The following is a 21,592-nucleotide window of genomic DNA, read 5'->3' as shown; positions in this document are numbered from 1 at the left end:
TTTCAAACACCCCTTCAGATTTTACTTAGTTCTTTTCACAAATGGTACTAGAAATCAGAGAGATGGATCTCCCTAATTTGAAGGCTTAGCAGGATGTCACTTTTTGGGAAGAGCTCCACGGTGGCTTTGCGCTTTTCTAATCCTAACATGGAAATAATTCTATTTATCTGAGAAATCTGAATCTGACCTGGACAAGTAAGTGCAGGATGTTACAGCAAAGCGTTCCCTTCACCTCCTCTTGTTTCCACCTCCTGCTTTAGGAGGTGAGCAGGAGAACCTGTTCTTGCTCATTTCCTTGTGGTTGTCTCCTTGGCTGTTTCCATCAAGATTTCACCATATGGCATCTATACCCAGCACCCCCTGAGCTCACAACAAGTTTCATGAGTGGAAAATTAATTTTCCTTGGGGGAAAAGAATGACAACATGCAAAGATATTAATGTAAAACTATTTTTTCTTTATTGAAAATACTCCTACAAAGTCATGCTTCCCATTCCATACCGGGTGCATGGATATGCAGAGCCTGTGATGGGCTGGCAAGAGAATCACTCTAGGGGACCTGCTTTCATAAGAAATGGTTAGTATAAAAAAATCACATGGTATAACAGAATTAATCTGACGTGATTAATTTTTGCTCTACTAGTGTCATAAGATGACAGTCGTGTACATTAACTTTTTGTAGTGTATTTTTCAAATAGAACCTTGACATTAAATGCTTTACTCCACCACAGCCTAATGTTAACTTTTATATGTGCAGAATGCTTGAGATCTCTATAAAAATCTCTAATTGTATATCAGAGGATGTATGTCTATATTTTCAGTTGGTTAGAGTAATTAAGTCCATTCTTCATCATTTTCTGTCGGAAACTCCAACACAGCTGGTACTGTCTGACAGCTCCCACTGAGTGTCTTTGACTGGATATTCCTTAGGGGGTAAAAATTAATCTCCTCTAAACCTGGGAGCTGCCTTGCCAGAAACTAAAGCTCCTGCTCCCTTTTCTTGCGACCTCATTGACATTATCCATAACGATTCATCTTCTACCATCTCTCCTAGGGACACACACAAAAAAAAACTAAAGCAATCCCCACTCCAAGGGGAAAGCTATGCATGATTTGGCAAGTGCAATCCCAACACAAAGAAGTATCTTGCTTACCTACTTCTAAGAACTTCTGATTAAAATTTTCAGATGAGAGACCACCCAGCTCATGGACTTCTCATGAGCTCATTTGACTTCTTTAATATTTGTAAGAAGTCACTTTATTCTTTTTTTTTGTGTATACCCTTCTTTGGGAAATGATTTTGAACTGAAGAGAAAAAAATTTTTCAGGCAAAAAACAAAACAAAACAAAAAAAATATCAAAATGAAGCTCTTCTTCTTTATTCTTCCGAAAAGGAAACTATACTCTTGGTGAGTTAAAAATCCTCTTTATAGCGTCAACCATGCTCCGTCCTTTCCTAGCTCTTTAGTGTTCTTTAGTAAGACCACAAGAACACTGTTGCTATTAGCTACTCTTCTGTTTATGTTCTAAGAGTCTGTTCTGTGGTGGGAGACATCTTTTCCAGTGGAGTCCCTTCTGTTTGGGAAGAGTAGAAGAGAAGGGATACTTCCTCTGTCGGAAAGAACTAGGCAAACGGTTTCATGAATAATCCTGCTCCTGGAATGGCCTCCTACCTGGTGACTTGTGTAACTGACATCTTGGACAAAGGACTGGGTGAACCACACGCCATCCTGACCCTACATAGAAATGTTCTCTCCCATGAAGTGTCCTTTCTGAGAGTTCCATGCTCCATGGAATGGAACCTGGTGCAGGATATTCCAAGGGGAAATAGAAGTCAGGTTCTTCCATGATGTCACAGGAGGTGTGGGCTGGAGGAACTGTAAAGGCATCTAGGGGAGTCACCTATTTTATAGGTGAGGACACTTGGTCCTAGAGATGAGCTGTGACTTGCTCAAGGCCACACAGCAACTTCACTTTCTGTTCCTCCTCACAGCTGTGCTCTGTGTGATGTAGGTTGTCCTGCTACTACTAAAGAGAGGATGCAAGTCAGAAGAGAAAGGGGAAAAGCCCTTCCACTGTCCAAGCCACAATTGATTGCTGCTCATCAAGTTGTTAACGTTTTGAGACTAAAAGTCAAAATGTTTTTTAAAATTTGCAAGTTGACTTAAAATGATTTTAGCTCACTATTTGTTTGATCCCAGTACCTTATTAGGGTACTTCTAGGACCATCACATTTATAGGATGATGTGCCACATTCCTTGGGAAGATCTGATCAAGACTGTTTTTGATCCCAGTACCTTATTAGGGAAGACAAATATGAAATGACTTTAAATTTTTAAGTATTGGATGAAAATGAAAATTATTCATTTGGGCCACTGCAAAATCCTCCCATGTTTTTGGATGAATATTTTCCAATCCTAGCAGAGTAGGGAAGAGAATGGAGGGAAAGCGCTCACCCGAGAGAATGAGCTATGATGAGATGGACATAGTTCTTAACAGTGTGCAAACACCTGATGCTCAAGACAGCATTTCTCGGTGTTAGTCTACATCTTGCTTTCACTGTCGATGGGTTTCTCAGTGTCATTGTCCTGGGCAATCAGCTGGTATGGTTTCTTCATTTCATTCTCTTCGATCACTGAGTTACCCATTTCAACATCTTGGTTCTTCAGCTCATGTCTTGATAAGTGCTCAACAATTCCAGCTCCCAGGGAGTCACCCAGCACATTGGTCGTGGTCCGGAGGCGGTCCCTGTGGGTGGGGTGGGAAGGAAGGAGAGGAGGCTCCTGTGAGCATCGCGAGAGCTCAACTTCTACTGGGAACTCTCCTGGGAAGTCTACAGAAAGCCTCTCTTAAAATCCAGGGGGCGTGTCTACCAACTGCACGGTCACATTCTGGACACAGTAGCTATAAAAGTTGTAAAAACACATAGTCCATCAGTGTACAGTGACTAGCTGGCTATGGCTACAGTCTCAGCAGTGGGGAAGAACCCCTCTCTTTCTCCTTTTTAAAAATAACTTTTTATTTGTTTCTTCTTCTTTTTTTTTAATGTGGTGCTGAGGATCGAACCCAGGTCCTCACCCATGCTAGTCAAGTGCTCTACCACTGAGCCACAATCCCAGCCTCTCTCTTTCTCCTTTTATTTAAAATTTCTCTTTCCTCTGATTTACCTTCCATTATGCCAGCAGTTCTCAAAATGTGGCCCTGAGACCCCTGGGGGTCCCCGAGGTCAAAAGTATTCTATAACAACACCAGAATGTCACTTGTCCCTTTCACTCTCACATTCTCATGAATGCGTAGTGGAGTTTTATGGACTACCTGCCACGTGATGTCAAAACACGCTGGGGGCAGAAGCAGTTGGGATGACTCCAGCTGTCTCATAAGGAGACTTACAAGATGTAAAAATGGGCCCTTCTTCCCACTAAATTTTTGGGTTGCAAATAGTTGTTTCTCACAAAGAGATGTTATTTATGTTAGTACATAGTATCATAACTTTCAAATGAATTTAAAAATTTTTAAGTTCTAATATGATAAGAGAGAGCCCACTTAGATAAAAAAGTTTTTTTTTTTTTTTTTTAACTCAAAAAGTTTCAAGTGTAAAGTTAAGAAACTCTGAGCACAGTAGCCTCATGCTACAAAAGTGCTGGTGTGACTGAGTGCTGACCAAAAGCCAGAGTCAGGCTGCAGGCTTCCTATGCACCAGTGCATTCAGTCCTCCCAGTACCAGCAGGAGGTGGAGGACATGAGCACCATGTTTTACAGAGGTGGAGATCAGGGGGTTTGCCAGACAGGGCCTGGACATGATCCAAGTGACTAAGGAACTAGTGAATTCAGCATTTTTCACGCTAGTACTCCTCTGTGTTCTTATAGGTATTCACTTTGGGTATCCCAAGGACAAATTTTTTAAAAATAGAAGTAGACTTATGAGCAACAAGGGGCAGAGAAGAAAGCTGGAAGGGTAAGGAAGAGGGCACAGGGATGGGCCCTGGTGGTTAGGGTCTGAGGGTTATGGAGGGTACATTGCTTGGAACTTTCCCCAGAACCCAAAATCAATCCCATGAAGTGACACTAGTTCCATTTCCCACTATCTTCATGGCCACCCCTTGTTTTGGGGGACTCAGATGGGGACAGCTGCATTATATCACACCATTGGAATGGAAAGCACAAGGAGGAAGGGCCTGAACCAGTGTGTGGGGCCTGCAGTTTTGTTCCAGTCACTGTGAGGACGTGTTGTGCAATTCAGAAAGGGCCTTGCTGATTTATGTTGGCTTTGCAAACATCAGGTTTCCCAACTCTGAATGACTTTATGGAGTGAGAAGCATAGCAGCCAGATGCGCCCCACAGTCTGATAGGGGAGTCAGTGCACATGGCATCTTGGCTTGGTGTCCAGATCCCAGCCCGGGATCAGGCAATGAGGACAATTTGATTCCAGGCCAAACTGCCCCCTTTGTCCAAGTTCTTTTGACAGGTGTGCCAAGCTACTAAGCACCCTCAAAGAATGGTGGTGGTGGTGGTGGTGGTGGGGCCTGCAACATGAGCTGGAACTCAGTGGACAGGTACTCACAGGAACCAGTCCACTGCGATGATGAGCGTGATGTCGTCAGTGGGCAGGCCCACAGATGTCAGCACAATGACCATGGTGACCAGGCCAGCCTGAGGAATCCCAGCCGCCCCGATGCTCGCAGCTGTGGCTGTGATGCTGTAGAAAGAAAAATTGAAACAGAAAACATTTTTTTTTTTTTTTTTTACAAATCTCTCTCAGTCGAGAGTACCCTGCAAAACTCATGGTGCCGGTGCATGATTTATCACGTTAAAAGCTGAGGATATGCTTCAGAAAAATGGAAATGTGTCTAAAAAAAGAGTCAATAAGCTACTGATCCTACCGACATTTATCATGTGCTTGCCATGTGTCGCCATATGCTAAGATGGTTTATCTCATTTGTCCTCACAACAACCCCCCTGAAGCTGGTCCTACTATTACAGCCATTTTTAAATGGAGACACTAGTGGCTATGTTCTTTTTCATGTCCTTACAAGAGTTTTGTAAGGTATAAAATGCTATAGAATTATAGTACTAATTTGGTTCTAATAAGTCCCCAACCCAAGTGGAGGGGTGTTCAAAGAGTGAACTTGAATGATTAGTGTGGTCAGAAATTTACCAATTCAAAAGCAAAGTGAGTGGTAAACTAAGTTCTGTAGCACTGTACTTTTATTGTGTATTGTGTCAGTGTGAACCTGCCAAGTGTGTTACCTGTCTGAGACTCAGTCTGTCAAATGTCTATTTGAAGAGTGATGTGAGAATGTGATAATTTAGTAAACATTACCTTATATATAAAATGGTAGTAATAAAGTAATAAGACTGTGGCAGAAAATAATCACGGTTCCCTGTACTGTCTCCTTTCTACGGTTCTAGATGTTTTGGCTGGTTTATGGACAACCAGAATGAAGACTACGCTTCCAGCCTCCCATGGACCTGAGGCCAAGTGGAAATGATGGATCAACTTAGAGGCTGGGCTACTTCCCCACTTCCCACTGGCTAAAATTTGGAGGTGGAGATGAGCCGTCCTAGACCACCTAGACAAGGGTAACACCCTAAGTACTTTGGCACCAAGCCTTGGTCCCTTACTCTGTAGAACACCTACCAGCCATAAGGGTTTTGTGGAGCACAGCAGAAAGAGAAATGCATTTCTGCTTGTTTAAGTTACTGGTACTGTTGTCATTATTTCTAACTCTAACACATGCAACTGAACCTTTTTTCCTAACTTGGAACTATTTAACCAACATGCCAAGGTATATTCAAGAATAGATATTATGGTTTGGATCTAGAATTCAAGAATAAGTGTTGTGGTTTGGATCTATGGTTATTCCCCAAAGGCTTATGTGCTGAAGGCCTGATCCCTAGTGCTGCAATGTTTAGAAATGGGGCCTTCAGGAGGTGGTAGGATCACACCTCATCAGTGTGTTCATCCATTAATGGATTCCTAAGCTGAAGTCCTTATTGGGAGGTGGTGGAAACCCACAGGGTAGGGTCTAGTGGGTGGAAGCAAGTCACTGGGGACATGTCCTGGAAGGGTGTATTTTTTTCCCAGCCACTTTCTCTCTCTGCTCTCCTGATGCCATAAGGTGAGCAGCTTTGCTATTCCACACCCTCCCCACTATAATGTTCTGACTCAGCAGGACCAGAAATAACGGAGCCAGTGACCGTGAACTGAAACCCTGAAACCCTGAGCCAGAATAAATCTTTCCTCCCTGAGTTTGATTTTTCTTAGCTATTTTGTCACAGTGATGAAATACTGACTAACACAGTGGGTTAAGGTACGTTGAGATGCTGATCTGCTACCCTTAGTGTAGCTAGACTGGGCCTGGAGCTCCCAGAACCCCAAGGCCAGTCAATGACCTCTGGTTGCCTCCTTTTATTTCCAATGCACCCTACAACAATTCTTCTCTAATGGCATAAGCATTTATACAGAGTCTAACATAACATTTTAAAATAAACATAACACAAATGTGGGGTTACTGATAATAGATTAAAAGAGAACATAAAACCAAATGCAGGGCATAAATCTGTATTTAATCTTGGTCTGGGAGAAAAAAGTTATAAAAGGCAATTGGGGAAATCTGAAGCTAGACTGGGTATTCAGAAAGTACTTTTAAGATTCTTACTACTGGGCTGGGGATGTGGCTCAAGCGGTAGCGCGCTCGCCTGGCATGCATGTGGCCCGGGTTCGATCCTCAGCACCACATACCAACAAAAGATGTTGTGTCCGCCGAGAACTAAAAAATAAATATTAAAAATTCTCTCTCTCTCTCTCTCTCTCTCTCTCTCTCTCTCTCTCTCTCTCCTCTCTCACTCTCTCTTAAAAAAAAAAAGATTCTTACTACTGTGGTGAGGTAGAGGAATATCCTTATTTTTATTTCAATAGTTCCAAGTTAGGAGATACATGACAAATGATATACAGGTGAAATGTTATCATGGTGGAGAGAGAGAAGCAGCAAAATGTTACAAAATGTCACAAAACTCTTACAAGCAGCAAAGTGTCTAAAAACAATTTTTAGATCTAGGTAAAGGATGCTTGTCTTGGCTTTTCTATACGTAGGGCAACTTTCATAATAAAAAGCTATGAAAGGAAAAGCAAAAAGCTGACCTATTTTGATCTTCAAATATATTGTTAATAATAATTAAAGCCAAACTCCGTAACAATGAAAAGCAGAAGCCAACTTGGATTAGGAGGCTTAAAGCCCCCTGTTGCCATTAGATTTATAAATCCCTTCTGCCTAGTAACTTGCAGTAGGCCAAAGGGGGAGAGAGTAGTATTTGCATATACACACAGAGAAGCATGGGCTGTCTTTGGAAGGGTACAGGGGAAACTGGCAAGTTACAGTGGTTGCCTCTGTGGAAGGAAACCAAGATTGGGGGAAGGTATGGAAAGAAAATTACCTTTCTTGAGACAACTCAAATATAATAGTTAAAAATATTCTCCACAAAAATAAAATTCTCAATCTTACGTGTCAGCACGATCTATCATCTATTTTATACGACCTGAAAACTAACCCCAGAGAAAAACACCAATCCAGTTTTACAGGTGTATTTTTCATTTTCCAATATTGACTATAATAACTAACACATTAATGCTTTTTAAAGCTGAAGTAAAACTTGAGACTTTTAAAAAAGAGGGAATATCCATACTAGACATTAAAAAGAATGAGCTAGATACATTTATAAATGGCATATTGATAAGCAAACCAATCAAGGGGTACACAGTATATGTGATATGATTAATTACAAAAAAGAAGTGTGAGAGTGTCTATGCAAAGGAAAAGTTCTTTTCAAACTGAACATGAATAATGGTTACTTACAGAAAGATGTGGAATGATATGGTGGTGGGTATATGCTTTACTTTTTACTTTCTATACTTCTATACTATTTACTTTGTTATTAATGAGGGCACATATCTGTAATAAAAAGCTAATAAGATATCTAAATCTAAAAACAAAACTAGTCTTCCAATCTCCAACCTCCGGTACATGTGGGATCTTCTTCCCAACCGGTTTCCTCAACCAACCTTCATCACCTTGTCATCTGCTAAAGTCCTTCTTTTTGTTTGTTTTGGTTTTGCTTTTTGGTATAGGGGATTTATTCAGTGGTGTTTACCGGGAGTGGAGGGGTGCTTTACCACTGAGTTACATCCCCAGCCCTTTTGTAATATTTCTCATTTTGAGATAGGGTTTTAGTTCCCAGGCTGGCCTTGAACTTGTGATCTTCCTGCCTAAGCTTTCAGAGTAGTTGGAATTACAGGGATGTGTCACCACATCTGGCTTGGTGTTATGACTCGCATATGAAGTGTACTCCCCAAATTCCTGTGTTAATGTAGGAATGTCTGGAGATGAAATGATTGGATTGTGAGAGTTGTAACTTCATCAGTTCATCTCAGTTTGAAGAGAGGAGGTGGTAACTGCAGGCAGGTGAGGTGTGGCTAGAGGAGATGGGTCACTGGGGGTGTGCCCTGGAATGGTTCATCTGTCCTGTAGCCCCTTCCTCCTGCTGTGTCTCTCTGCTTCCCAGCTGCCATAAGGTGAGCAGCAGCCCTTCACCATACATTTACATCATAATGTTGCACCTCATCTTGAGCCCAGACCAATGGATTTGGATGACCATGGACTAAACCTCTGAAACTGTGAGCCAAAATAAACTTTTTCCTCTCTAAGTTGTTCTTGTCAGGTGTTTGCTCATAGCAACACAAAGTCAACACACTTGGTAAAGTCATTCTCAAAGAACATGTTGTGAAGAACTCTCCCTGTACCTGATTGTAATAATCTGTCCGAAGTTCAGGTCAAAGTTGTTAACTTGAGCGATGAAAATAGCAGCCAAAGCTTCATAGAGGGCGGTCCCGTCCATGTTAATGGTAGCCCCCACAGGGAGCACAAATCTGGTGATGCGTTTGTCCACACCATTGTTCTCTTCCAGGCACTTGAAGGTGATGGGCAGGGTGGCAGAACTGAGAACAGGACAAAGAGTATGTCAGCTGAGGGTTCTGGTACTTCTGAGTAAGTCTGTGTTTGGTCTTTTGGACAGACAGTTCCTTCCTCTCCCATGTCCTAAACTTAAAGGGAACTAAGTCAGCACTTGTATAAATAAGGGAGAGAGGTTAGGAACAGTGTGGCCCCTCATGGGGTCACTTGGCAGCTCTCCTGCTTCTGGGTTCCTCTGCAATATCACTTCTGATTATCCCCCTTCCCAGCAGCCTGTGCCAGGTCATTCTGCCATTTCTCTCTTAGGCAGATGTCAACTGGAGAAGGGGATGACTATAAAGAGGAAAGGAAAGTTGACTTCCATTTTGTCCCCCCCAAAGTATATATAGCTAGCTAGTCCCTGAATCCCAAATGGATACCATCAGCATCGGAGGTGAAAAGGCCTGTATATTGTTCCTGAAGTTTAAAACTCAGAACCAAATGCCTCCACCTGCCTGCGACCAGAGGGGCCCAGGTTCAAGGTAAAGTTTCAGACACATTTTCTCAGAGGGGTAAGCCACGCACCTTGAAGAGGTTCCCAGAGCTGTGATGAGCGCCTGCAGCAACCCTCCAATGAAAACCCAAGGGTTCTTCCGGGTGACCAGGAAGTAGAGGAGAGGCAGGACGATGACGGCATGAATGAGCAGGCCGACGATGACCGTCACCGTATACATGGCCAGCTGCCCCCCGATCACCCCCATGTCTTCCATCTCCACAATCTTCCCTGCGATCAGGAAGAGGATACCCAGGGGGGCGTACCTGTGGGGAAGCCACACAAGACACCTGGAGGTCTAGTTTCCAACAAGTGGCCAGACAGAGGGAAAGAGGGTGGATTTCCAAACTTTTCTTCCAGGATGCTATTGGGACTTTGTAGAAAGTGAGTTTCTTTCTTTTCTTTTTTAGTTATAAATTCCCCTGAATATTGCTGAATCAGTCTTTCCTCTCACTTAGAATTGTTCAACATTTCTCCTTATACTGTACCTGGTCTTCAGATGTCACCCATTCCCCTTGCCCCCAACCTCTGCTAAGTGCCAGGACTGCCACAACCCACTGTACTTAGATCCAGACTTTGAAGCATTTTGCACATCATAACCCGCACCCCAAGGTAAGGCAAGAGTCACACAATACCATGCTGGTGTTTCAGATTTGCCTTCACCCCTTTATTCCAGGGCCTTGATGATTTTTTTTTCCAAATTTACATGCTACTTAGAATATTACTTAAGATTTTTCTTCAAATCATCTTTTTACTTAAGTAAACTTAAGAGAAAATCTTGTGTTATAGTGCAAATGGCAAAAAACTAGTACCATAAATAGGAGACCATTAAATAATTTCAGAACTATTAAAATTAATAAGGTGTATGTATGTACCACCACAATCAGCTTTATAGGTATTCTGAGTAAGTAACTATTACCCACAGGCTGTTACTGCCATTTGTGAGCTTTCCGCTGCAGACGATGAGAGAAAAAAAAACAACTGACCACAAAATGACTTGTGGCACTGAAATAACCCTGGTTGCTCAAAGGCCCCACTGCCCGGTTTCCAACTCCGTTTGTATGATGTAAACTCACGTTACTAAAAACAGAGAAGCCAATCACCCTTAAGGAGAAAGGTCTGCTGGGAACTGCGGAAGACTTATTGCAAACTGAAAAGCACAATGCTTCTTTCAAATGTCCTTTAAAAATACAGGCCAGGAAATCACAGGAGTACCTGTTTTCAGAAATGCAATAACTCAATGTTGAATGTGCATTCAAACATACAGCTAGAAAAGCTGCATGTGAGGTTCATTCAGTGACCTTGAAAGGGCTTCTTTCATACAAGAGGTGAAAGGTGGAGGCATTTTAATAATATGAAGATAAATGTCCACTTTCAACCCTGCCAGGATTTCAAAGGAGCCTTCCAATCGGAGGCTCCTGTGGAGACCACATTCTGACCCGTCTTTGTGCACAAGTTCATATCCATCTTGTGCAAACTTCTAAAAAGTGGATTTCTCTGGGCATTGGTGGTATTAAAGACAAAGGACATTTTTAATCATGTTGGTGAGTGAGTGCTTTTCTTAGCAAATAGATGCCTTCCTGCCTCAGGTGCTAAGGAGGAGTCTAGATGTTAAAAATACAGGATAAAAGATAACAGCCCCCACAAGAGGCCTAAACCAAGCAAAGGATTCTCTCCCTGCTGGGCAAAGTTTACTTCCCTGCCTCAGTCCAGCTGCAGCAAAATAACCAGTGGGTGACGAGGAACTTGTGTAGATTGATACAGCAGGAGTGGGAGCCGTTTATTGTAGGACAGGAGTGGTATATATACCTTCCACACAGCTTATCTTAATTAACATAAAATAGATACAGCAGTCAACCAATAAGGAATCTCCACACTTAATGGCTCGCTGGCGTTACTTCATAAACCCTCCCTCTGGCAAAATGCCAGGCGCCATCCAGACTTGTTTACAGACTCTAACACTTCCCAAGGACAATGTTCCATTTTGGATTCAGTCTTTCCTTTTGTCTTCTGCTCTTGGATTCATTAAAGGAAGTCTTGTTATTGTGTCCTAGTGTCCCATGATTCTTCCCGAGTCCTTCTACACATTGCGGCAGAGCTGCCGTGTATGTTTCTTGAGGCTCAAATATAGAGAGAAGACCTCAATTTTTCTGATGATCTGGGGCCTCTGTGTGCCCTTCCCTCTACTGGGATGCTCTTCTCCTGCCACTGTGTGACTGTTTTCTCTAGGTCATCCATGTCTTAGAAAACAATGTCACCCCAGAATCCTTTCTATACCCTCCAAGGCAATTTCATGCCTTCTCCCAGTCACCTGCTGTCTTATGTAAGTTTTTCACAGCACTTGTGACTAAAGCATATGGTTAATTTATTTGCATATTTGTTGTTTGTCTCTTTTAAAAGCATGACAAGATCCAGGACATCCTCCTAGATTCTCTTCATTGCTGTATCCACAACGCCTGGCATTCCATGCTTGTAATATATAGATACTCAATAAATATGTCTGAAATGAATAAATGAATAGATGGAAAATGAGGAAAGAGGAATGGGATTCCATAAACACTAGGGTATCACCTTTTGAAAACAAGGAAGTAAACTTATTAAGAGAGACTTGCAGATAGGTTTTAGGCCTCTATGGGCCCAGAAATGCATTACTTTTCTTGTGCTTACCAGAGTGAGATCAATTGCAATTGGCCATCCGGCCTGGTAGCATCTTCTGCAGTACAGAACACATGTTGATGGCAATAAGCATCTTGTATATAGCTTTACAGCAAAGGGAAATACATACCACATTATCACTGCTACCAATCTCATGATGGCTTCGTTAAGAGAATCAAAGAAGTCTTTCAGGGCTTGCCCCTGTTCCTTCATGTTTCCAATCACAAAACCGAAACACATGGAGAAGACAACTAGCCCCAGGGCATTGACCCCATTCACAGATCCCGGAACTGGGATCATCTCCTCTGTGATCCGGGAAAGGGTCTCCATGGCCTCTGACACATTGTTTATCACGGCACTCACGAGGCTTTCGTTGGACTGAATGGGCACTTTAAAGCTTCTCTTCTCATAGTTGGTTTTAAACTTAAAAAATAAAAAAAACACAACACAAATTAAAAGAGATTTTCATTTTTTAAAATAATTTCTGTTGTTCAAATTTTCTATGATGATATACATTGCTTTATTTTAAGAACATAATGTTATAGAAAGTACCTTATTATCTATGCATATATCTATGCATCCATCTATCGCCTCTCTGTGTGGCAAACCCCTATTCCTCAACACACATGCCACATGTGCACACAAACAAATACACATAAATCACAACACACACTTGAATACATAAAAAAATCATGACAGAAAAGAGATAACTGGGTAAATATATTGAACCAAACACACACATGTGCTTTTGCTTTCTTCTGAAACCCTAATAAAAAGACAATAATGGGATTTTAAAAAGCCATAAAACCCAAATATTCACAATAGTCCTTTTACTCCCTGTGGGGATCGTGCTATGGGACCATGAACAAATCACCTAACACCTTTTCTCTCCTATTCCACAGCTGTCAAACAGGAATAGCTGTGCTGGTTCTACCTCACAGGGCTGTTGCAATGGTCAAATGAATCATAACATATGAGAACATTTTGTAAATTTTAAAGAACTATGCTAAGATTGGCTCAGTGACAAAGCCTTTCAGGAATTAGACTCAGCTGGGGATTTCAGTGGACATTAAAAATGAAAAATCTAAAAACACCACTGTTTAAATAATTCCTGATATTATCAGTTCTTAAGAAGAGGTGCCTGGTGAATAGTTGGTGTCGTAATCTTCCAGTCTGGGTCTCCAAGTTCATGGTGGTATTTCTCTTCTAATTCAAGAGATGGCCTTTCCTGGATAGCTTCAACATAAATGTGCCAGGTGGGATGCTGACAACATTGCTGTGGCCACATGAAATAACGAAGCCCAACCTTCTATGATATTAATGAGAGTGAGATTCCTGGCCTTGACAGTGATGGTAGCAAAGCATCAGTAAGAGTAATAACACATGAATGTTGAGAGCCTAGAGGAAGCGTGGCCAGACAGGAAGTGCTTGGCCATTTCTTTGTCAAAAGTACGTGGGAGACTTTCTGGTCCATTGGGAAACCATTATTCCCAAAAAAGGACATGGCTGCTGTCAATTCTGGGGATGCATCCCTGAACAACCCGTGGTACTGCTGGGAGTTTCAAGCAACAAAGGACATCCTGTTCTAGCCAACTCTCAAATATCTTCACACTGTTGGGTGCTTATGCATTTTACAGATTGTCCATGGTAGATTTTCAATTCTGATCAGCTTTTTCTATGATTCCAACTCTTTCTCCTTAGACACAGTTTGCAGCCTACTCAGAAACTGTGACCTCATTTGCATTCTGGTCTAAGCCAAATAGATCTGGGGAGATATATTTGCTTCCCCTTCAAAATCCTGTAAATGCAATTCCAAACCAAATACAATAAATGTTCATGAATCAGCACTTTTCCCATCTGAAAGATCTGGAAATCAGCATTTTGATATCACCCAGTGCCAGCTGACTAACTAGAATAGTCAGCCCTGTGGTGCTAGGGTTGGCTGGTTGTATTGAAAGGGGTTTGTTATTTATGGTTATAGTTGCTTTTGAACAAAGAAAGTTGGATTTTTGGCCTCTCTGTATTTTTTTTAAAAGGAAGGATTCTGTTGAAAATTTGAAGTGTGTGCATGCATGACCTATTAAAAATAGTCTCGATAAAAATTTTAAAAGGGAAAAAACAAAGGGGAACTTAAATGTGTAAAACTTAGTTCTCCATGAGGTCATGGTTTTGTTTTGCTGGTTTTTATAGATCCCAAGCAGAAAGGTTAGGGAATTACAACAGAGGTGAATTGACACCATCTGGAGAAGTGTTTGCAACTATTATTTAATCCAGAATGTCTGTTTCCCTTTTCATATTTTGAGCAACAAAGCTTTTATAGTCAAGTGAGCTTAAAATGAGCTTTTCTGATTTTTATTCCCTAGTAGTAAAATGTATCAATATCTACAATGCAGAAGGCTAAGAGTTGCTTGGATGTGAGGCTAGAAGGAACAGAATCTCACTACAGCCTTCAGGTAGGTGTCTGATCACCTTAAATACTGCTTTTTAGGAAACAGAATGGAATATTAGGAAGATAAGATAATTGTGGTGATCACAATGGATCTGAATTCTGTGTCTGCCATTTATTACCTGTGGGAACTGATGAATATTATACACCCCCCCCCCCCCGTTGTTATAAATGAGTGGCCTCTTCAGTAAAAGGAAGACAGAGATGCTCACCATATTTTCGTGAGGGCTAAATATAACATTAGTACTTGGCATACAGCAGGCATTCAAAAAATGATACCAGTACTTTCTGATATGGTTCTGTTTTAGAATCCCTAAGGCCTTTAGTAGTGATAAATAGTCCAATGATTTTTAAAATCAAACCCAGAAACTAGAGTAGTCTCTTTAATCTTTAAAGCAAGTTATTAATGCAGTTTATATTGGAGTTTGCTTGCTTCATGGACTTTCACATATGGGAGATGCGGGACAGGGAAAGGAAAGGAGCCACTTGATTAGCCCTCTTAACAATAACAAGGACTCAATGTGCTATCTGCGTGTAGACACACAGTGCTCAGTAAATGGCAAGACTTCAAATACAAGGTAAGAACCATTTCTTGCCCCAGATTTTCTAAAAAACACTGGTGCTTTCCATCTGGTTGGCAAGAGAAATTTTCTTATTATGGAGAAATGGGGTTTGGGGAATAGAGGGTCCCACTTGGTATGGTATGCCAAAGAGGAATTTCAAGGGTGAATTAGTGGCTATAGAGTGTTTACCTGTTTAAAGCAGGCTTCCACCAGATTTGGAGGGAACATATTCCTGCAAAGAAAATAGCAAGCAATTGAAAAATTTCCCATAGTAAGTTTGCTCCTTAAATAGTTTCATTGTGTCAAAGGTAGAGATTTCACTGAACCATGCAGCAAATGAAGAAAGAGAAATTTTGGTGAATTTTATGATTTGAAATGAAGCATATGGTTTTCCCTAAGAGTGGCCCATGTAATTCATATTTTTCAGGAAGTCCCAAATTCACCTTGACTGTCAGCCATTGGGGTTCTTTGTTCAGCCACTATGCCATCAAAACCCTGCTCCAAGGAAGAATCAAAATGAGAATGGAAAACCTTTAATCATTAGCAGCATTGCTGACTGAGGTATTATTTAGTAGTGGTTATTTGAGTTATTGTTCCACGTGTCTAGCTCTGAATCCAAAGTTCATGGTTGGACTGTGAAATTTTGTTCTCCAAAAAATCCCCTCAAAGGCTATTGGGGGATGGAACATTGGCAATGAATCCCTGAAGGCTCTTTGGTGATCAATGGAAGGTGGTGCACAAAATCCGAACTTGAGGCTTATGTGGCAGGGTTTGTCACTTTCTCAGAGACTGTCAGAGCAGTTGTTTGAGTTCACTGTCAGTGAGGGGCAACATTCTGGCTACCCAGTGTGACACTGGACAAGGCATGGCACCCATTTGTGTCCTAGCTGACTCATCTGTTAAAGAGGAGATTGGATTAGACCCTCATTGGCAGGAAACATGACCCAGGCAGTTAGATGGGCTCAAGATTCCAAAACTTGGGGCTGGGGTTGTAGCTCAGTGGTAGAGCGCTTGCCTAGCATGTGTGAGGCACTGGGTTCAATTCTCAGCACCACATATAAATAAATAAATAAATAAATAAATAAATAAATAAATAAATAAATAAAATAAAGGTCCATTGACAACTTAAAAAAAAAAAAAAGGATCCAGAAGTTGTATGTATCACAGCCGTACATTGGGTTATAAACTTGTTTCCTTTTCCTTCATATCTATGCTCCTTGTATTTGCTTCTATAAACCTTGATAGAAGTTTGTGTAGAGGAGATGCCAGGATAAAGGCTCAAGCCAAGTGACTGGGTGGAGGCTGGATATTCATACACTTGTCACTAAGGCAAAAGGGGCCAGGAATTCACAGTACTCTGATAGACCAACCATATTGGGAATTGCAAGAGCCAACCCTTCAAATCAGGGTAGAAATTACAGGAAAAGAGAGTGTGATGAAATACCTTTGATCCAAACTACCTAAGGTCAAGTTCATGGAAACACAGTGAAAAGCTTTAATTAACTTTATGAACTAAATAAAAACATAGTTATTGGGTGCCAACTTGGTTTGAAATAATATGATAGGGTGGCTTGTTAATTTCTGATCATTGTGATTAGCTCCCTGAAAAGGGCTTTCCAGAATGGGCCTCAAGGGCTGGCAGGGCTTACATATAGATGGTGCCAAGTTACCCACAGTGGAAATTGGGGGGTGCTTCTTAGGAGACCCTCATTCCCCAAATCTCTTTGGACTCTAGCTGCCATAGACCTGCTCCTTGAGATGACATACAAAATCAATCCCTTGGGGGAGCTTCCTTCAGATGATCAAAGGGAGTCCTTCAGAGTGTGTATCTAGGACAGGCAACCTAGCCACTGCGCAGGTGAGTTGTGAAGAAGGGAAGAGAAGGTTAGGTTTGGGGAACACAGTTTGGATGAGGCTACTTGGTGGGGGAATGCAAAGCAGATGGGGGATGTAGAGGCCTCTGCTGGGAAGTCATCCACCTGCCCTTGCAGACCCATTCTCCATTCTTCTCTGTGCCACTGGGCCATGGCATAATGATTCTTTTGCCTTCTGGTTGCCCCCTGGGTGTGTCTAGTGGAATCACTGGTAGGTCACAGGGTAGAGAGAGAAAGTGGCCCATGTGTATATTCTCCCAGCTCTCTCTTTGATGGGTTTGGTGGCAGCTCCTTTCCTTCAAATAAGCTAGAGCTTCGGTCCGAGGCCCCCGTCCCAGGGCTACAGCTTTTTCTGGGTTCCAGTAACAGCTCCCTTCCTTTGTCTATTCATAGCCAGGATGGCAACAAAACGGCTTCCTACTATCAGTCCTCTGGTTCCCAGCATCCCTTAGAGGTTCCCTTAACCCTGCTTGTACTTTGCAAACCCTCTTCAATGTTCCTTTTGAGTATAGTGTATGCTGCTTGCTAGGACCTGACTAATCACAGGGCAGGTGCACATGAGAGAAAGCAGGAATGCACTAGGATCAGCCTCTGGCTTGCTTTACCTTTCTGTGAAAGGTGAACTATTACCAAGTCTGCTTTGAGTATTAGCTAAGACTTGCTTGTAATCAGCTACCCTTTAATGTTTTATTATTGATCTGCCAAATTCTTTCTTCATAAATAGTACAAGAGGAAAAACTTGGGGAGGCATTGACCAGACAATCTCTAAAGTCCCTTCTGGAACTATATTGTAATGTATAATGAACAATGAAACAGATCACTAGTTCTAAAAACCAGCCTGAAAGAATAAGACTTCTGGAAAGTAAATTACTAATATTCCAAGGTGAACTGCACAGTGGAAAGAACAGTGATAAGATTCTGAATCCTAAAAGCAGGGCTCTCAAAATCTATCCCTTCTCCCTATTCATCTTACATCTTTTATATAAGCTCAGAAAATAGATTCTTAGTTCAGTTTCTGTTAAAAAAAGAAGACGTGAGCTTTGTTCCAAGCCTGGCAAGTCTGGTTCAGTAAGACACCTCTTTCAGGGTTTGATTCTCTTCCCCAAATAAGGGAGGCTAGTGGTCAGCATATACCCCAAAGGATGGGCCTGCAAGGACGTACCTGATTAGATCCAGGAAGGCATCTGCAGCGGTCACTTGTACAATTTTGCCTTCTCTGTGCATGTTTTCCTTTGTGCCCTTCCCAGGGTGGATGATGATGACAATGATTATGCCAATCACCACAGCAATGATGGTGGTCGTCATGTAATAGACTACAGCTCGCATGCCCATCTTCCCTGATGCCTTACTATCTAGGGCCGCCATTCCTGGGGAAGGCAAACAGAAGGAGAATTTCAGGAGTCAGATGAAGGAATTCCGCAGTGGAAGACAATGGAAACCGAATTTCCTTCTGTACTCCCCTTCATTCGTCCCACCCGGCAGTATGTGGTAGGAGAACTTGGCCCCACATTGAATCAGAGGATCACAAAAAGGGAAGGGAAAAGCCGTAGGGTGGCTGAGTATCAGTGAACATGTGATCACCCATTTTCTGCCCCAAGAGTTGATTCCACTTGGCCAAATAAAACCTGCTCTGATGGTTTGAAAGTGCAAGTCATTTCTTCCCCTGGTTACTACTGCTGGTTGAGGAGCCTACAGGAGGAGTTGTGAGTAATGTGTGTGTATGTATACAGAAATAATAATAAAAAAATTTCCAATAGGATAATCTAAATTTACTTCAATTTCAAGTATGTGGTGATTTACAGTGACTAACTGCCATTAGATTCTTTCCAAAGAGTGACTATTTTATTAATGTTCTGGGGAATATATATTTTATATGGTGTATTTTATGTAACACTGAAGTTATTATTCCCATCACCAGTAGATCTATCTTCAATTTGCATTTTAGGTAAACACTTGTCCTAAAGTCAAAGTTCTCACCCTAGTTCTCTGCTGGTTCATCTCATCTCATCAAATTAAAAAAAAAATTATTTTGGTGGCGTTCTTCACATTCCTGCCCTGTTTTCCCTCTCCTTGCCCCAGAAGGTCTAGGATACGTCGTTGTGAGTTAAAACACCCCTTCCCCTCATTTTCAAGACATCTTCAGAGTCAACTTGAGAGAAATTTTCATCTTGCTAAAAAAGAGGCATGACTTTGAAGGTGGCCGGGTGGCACTAGCTAGTAGGACACAAATCAGTGCTTCTTGGGCTGCAAAATAGTTGGAAAGGACACAAAACTCTCAAAAGACTAAATCGTCTCTAATAGGGGTCTTCCATATCATTTGCTGCTTCCTTACTTTTCTTCTTTCTTTATCCTCCCCAATTCCTCTGTAACACTAAAATCCTATTATATCCTATTCCAATTAGAATTCATCAGACTCTAGGAAATAAAATGTGTAGGTTTTAAATTTTTTTTAAAAAAGACTATTTTCTTTACTATTTATGTTTCCATAATGTATTAAAAGATTATTTTAAATGCATTTAAATGATAGATATCAGATTCTAATGTTGGTTCAATATTTAGGTAGTGACCATGTTCACATAAACATACTTAGAACAATGTGAAGCATTAAAACAAACAAACAAACAAACAAACAAACAAAATGTCCATCATGGCCAGCTAACTGGTTGGGTTTGTCAAAAAATGATACTGAAGATATAAAGGTAAAAAAATGAAGCCATGACTTTCAATTTACAATTCCATTTGTATTCAAGTCATACAATCTGTAATCTTCATAATAAGCATATACTTAGTATCTGGTATGTTCTTATTTTTAACAACAACCTATATAGCAGATTTTTTTTTTTAAATTAAGCCTAAGACTAGGTTTTAGAATCAAGTTTAATGGAGTAGAAACTTGAGCTCAGAGTTTATGTAACTAAATTTACTGAATGTTCTGCTCCTGAGAAAACCAACTGCAGCTCCCACAAATGAGGAGGCCAACTTGGCTTTAGTGCATGAACATAACCTCCTTTGTCCTTGCCCACTTTCTTGAAACCCAGGGCTAAGTGTCTAGTTATTGAGATGGCACCACTTCAGTAATGAACCACATTATAAATGGGCTAATCTGTTCTCAGCTGAGGTGTCCCCTCCCCCCACTTCCATTCTCAGATCCGAATCCTTTGAAAAGATCTTGACTTTCTGTGCTTGTGATGATTTATCCTTCCCATGATTGCCTGAACCAGTCACCACTGAAGCCTGCAATTCTTCTGGCTCTTTCCCTCCTGACCCAGGAGTGGTGGAAGCACAACAGGCCGGATAGCTCTGCTAGGAGGTACCGGGCCACAGTTTTCTTCCTCCGAGATGCTTTCTTTCCCTCCTCTCATTCTGTGGCACTGCTCCGTTCTCAGGCCAGCTCTTCTCTGACACTCCTGTCACTAGTTTTGACCTATAGCTCTCAGAGACAATGCTAAATGATCAAGAGGGCACTGGAGAACAAAGTGGCAGACAAAGAGGTTCCATCTCCCCCCAACTCCCTGGGGAGACAGACAGGGAAAGTTATCCCAGTATCCACAGCTGTTGGGCTATCAACTCTAGGAAATAAAATGTGTAGGTTTTACATTTTTAAAAAAATGAAAACCAATACTGAAGTATTTTCTCCATACTTTCTATCCTGAAAAAGCTGAAGACAACCAGCACAAGGCATTCTCTTAGCCATGAGCACAGAAGGAGAACCAAGAGTAAATTGAGAGGCCTCACCTACTTCTGCATGTTGGCCCTTTCTTTCTGAAAGAGAATAAGACCACAGTGGCTATTGTTTTAGCTAAGGAAGAGCATCGGTGGGTATCTCCATGAAGGTCTTTGTCCTAAAGGGGGCTGAGTCCCACACAGGATACTTGCACACCTTTGCTCCTGGGGTGCTCCAGCTTGTAAAACTAAAAAGACCATCAGGAACAGGGCCATACATCATCAGCAGGGATGCAAGGGCCTTAATACTGGGGAACCAGGAAAGTGGAGAAAGAACTCTGGAAGAGGAAACCCCAAGTGAGCTTCCTTTCCTTCACCTGAACTCCCTTTCCCCCAACCATGTGAAATATGAGAGACTAAGCTTAGTGCCAGAAACTAAGCACATGTCAGCGGGTCTGGAGGCAAGGTTAAAGTACTAAATCACTTTATAGAAAAGGGAATTTGGGAAAGAATACCCTAAATGTTTGCAAAGAAGAAAGTTTGCATTGAGCCTTGTCACTTACTTTAAAATATATGAGAGAAAAGGGCACTAGGGTGAGGGGGAGACAGGAAACCACTTGGGTATGGGGTATTTGTGGGAGTGTGTTACAACAACCATGCATTCATGCATTTATCTAAGTGTGTATTTGAGAAACACATTCCAGAGAGAGCAGTAAAGATAGGGATCTTGACTTGTCTCTCTCTCTTTTTTTTTTTTTTTTTTGCATTGGGTCTGGGCTTAGCCCCATTCAAGACATCATGGCATCTTTATTATGAAAACAACCTGCCATTGGAATCAAGACCTTCGTGAGACCCAAGAAATTCTATCTTGTACGACTGCTACAAGTACCATGAT

The 21,592-nt window shown here is 41.6% G+C and overlaps 1 protein-coding gene across 2 annotated transcripts in view; it reads right to left on the bottom strand.

Annotated features, from left to right (window-relative positions):
* Positions 1 to 455: 455 nt before the first annotated feature.
* Positions 456 to 21,592, bottom strand: part of SLC1A3 (solute carrier family 1 member 3) — a 78,322-nt gene continuing 57,185 nt past the window's right edge. The window contains exons 2-8 of one of the 2 annotated variants that reach the window (XM_081307150.1): positions 18,197 to 18,401; positions 15,350 to 15,392; positions 12,282 to 12,574; positions 9,529 to 9,762; positions 8,796 to 8,990; positions 4,560 to 4,694; positions 456 to 2,746 (exon numbers count right to left, since the gene is read on the bottom strand). In XM_081307150.1, coding sequence (XP_081163276.1) covers positions 2,542 to 2,746; positions 4,560 to 4,694; positions 8,796 to 8,990; positions 9,529 to 9,762; positions 12,282 to 12,574; positions 15,350 to 15,392; positions 18,197 to 18,399 — 1,308 coding nt within the window. In that variant the 5' untranslated portion in view covers positions 18,400 to 18,401 and the 3' untranslated portion in view covers positions 456 to 2,541. The remainder of the gene's footprint in view (positions 2,747 to 4,559; positions 4,695 to 8,795; positions 8,991 to 9,528; positions 9,763 to 12,281; positions 12,575 to 15,349; positions 15,393 to 18,196; positions 18,402 to 21,592) is intronic. The other variant, XM_081307149.1, reaches the window with a different exon arrangement.

The sequence above is a fragment of the Spermophilus citellus genome (assembly GCF_964194105.1).
Source record: "Spermophilus citellus genome assembly, chromosome: 1".
Taxonomy (NCBI): domain Eukaryota; kingdom Metazoa; phylum Chordata; class Mammalia; order Rodentia; family Sciuridae; genus Spermophilus; species Spermophilus citellus.
Note: the sequence above shows the minus strand (reverse complement) of the source record. Positions and strands in the feature narration are given on the sequence as shown.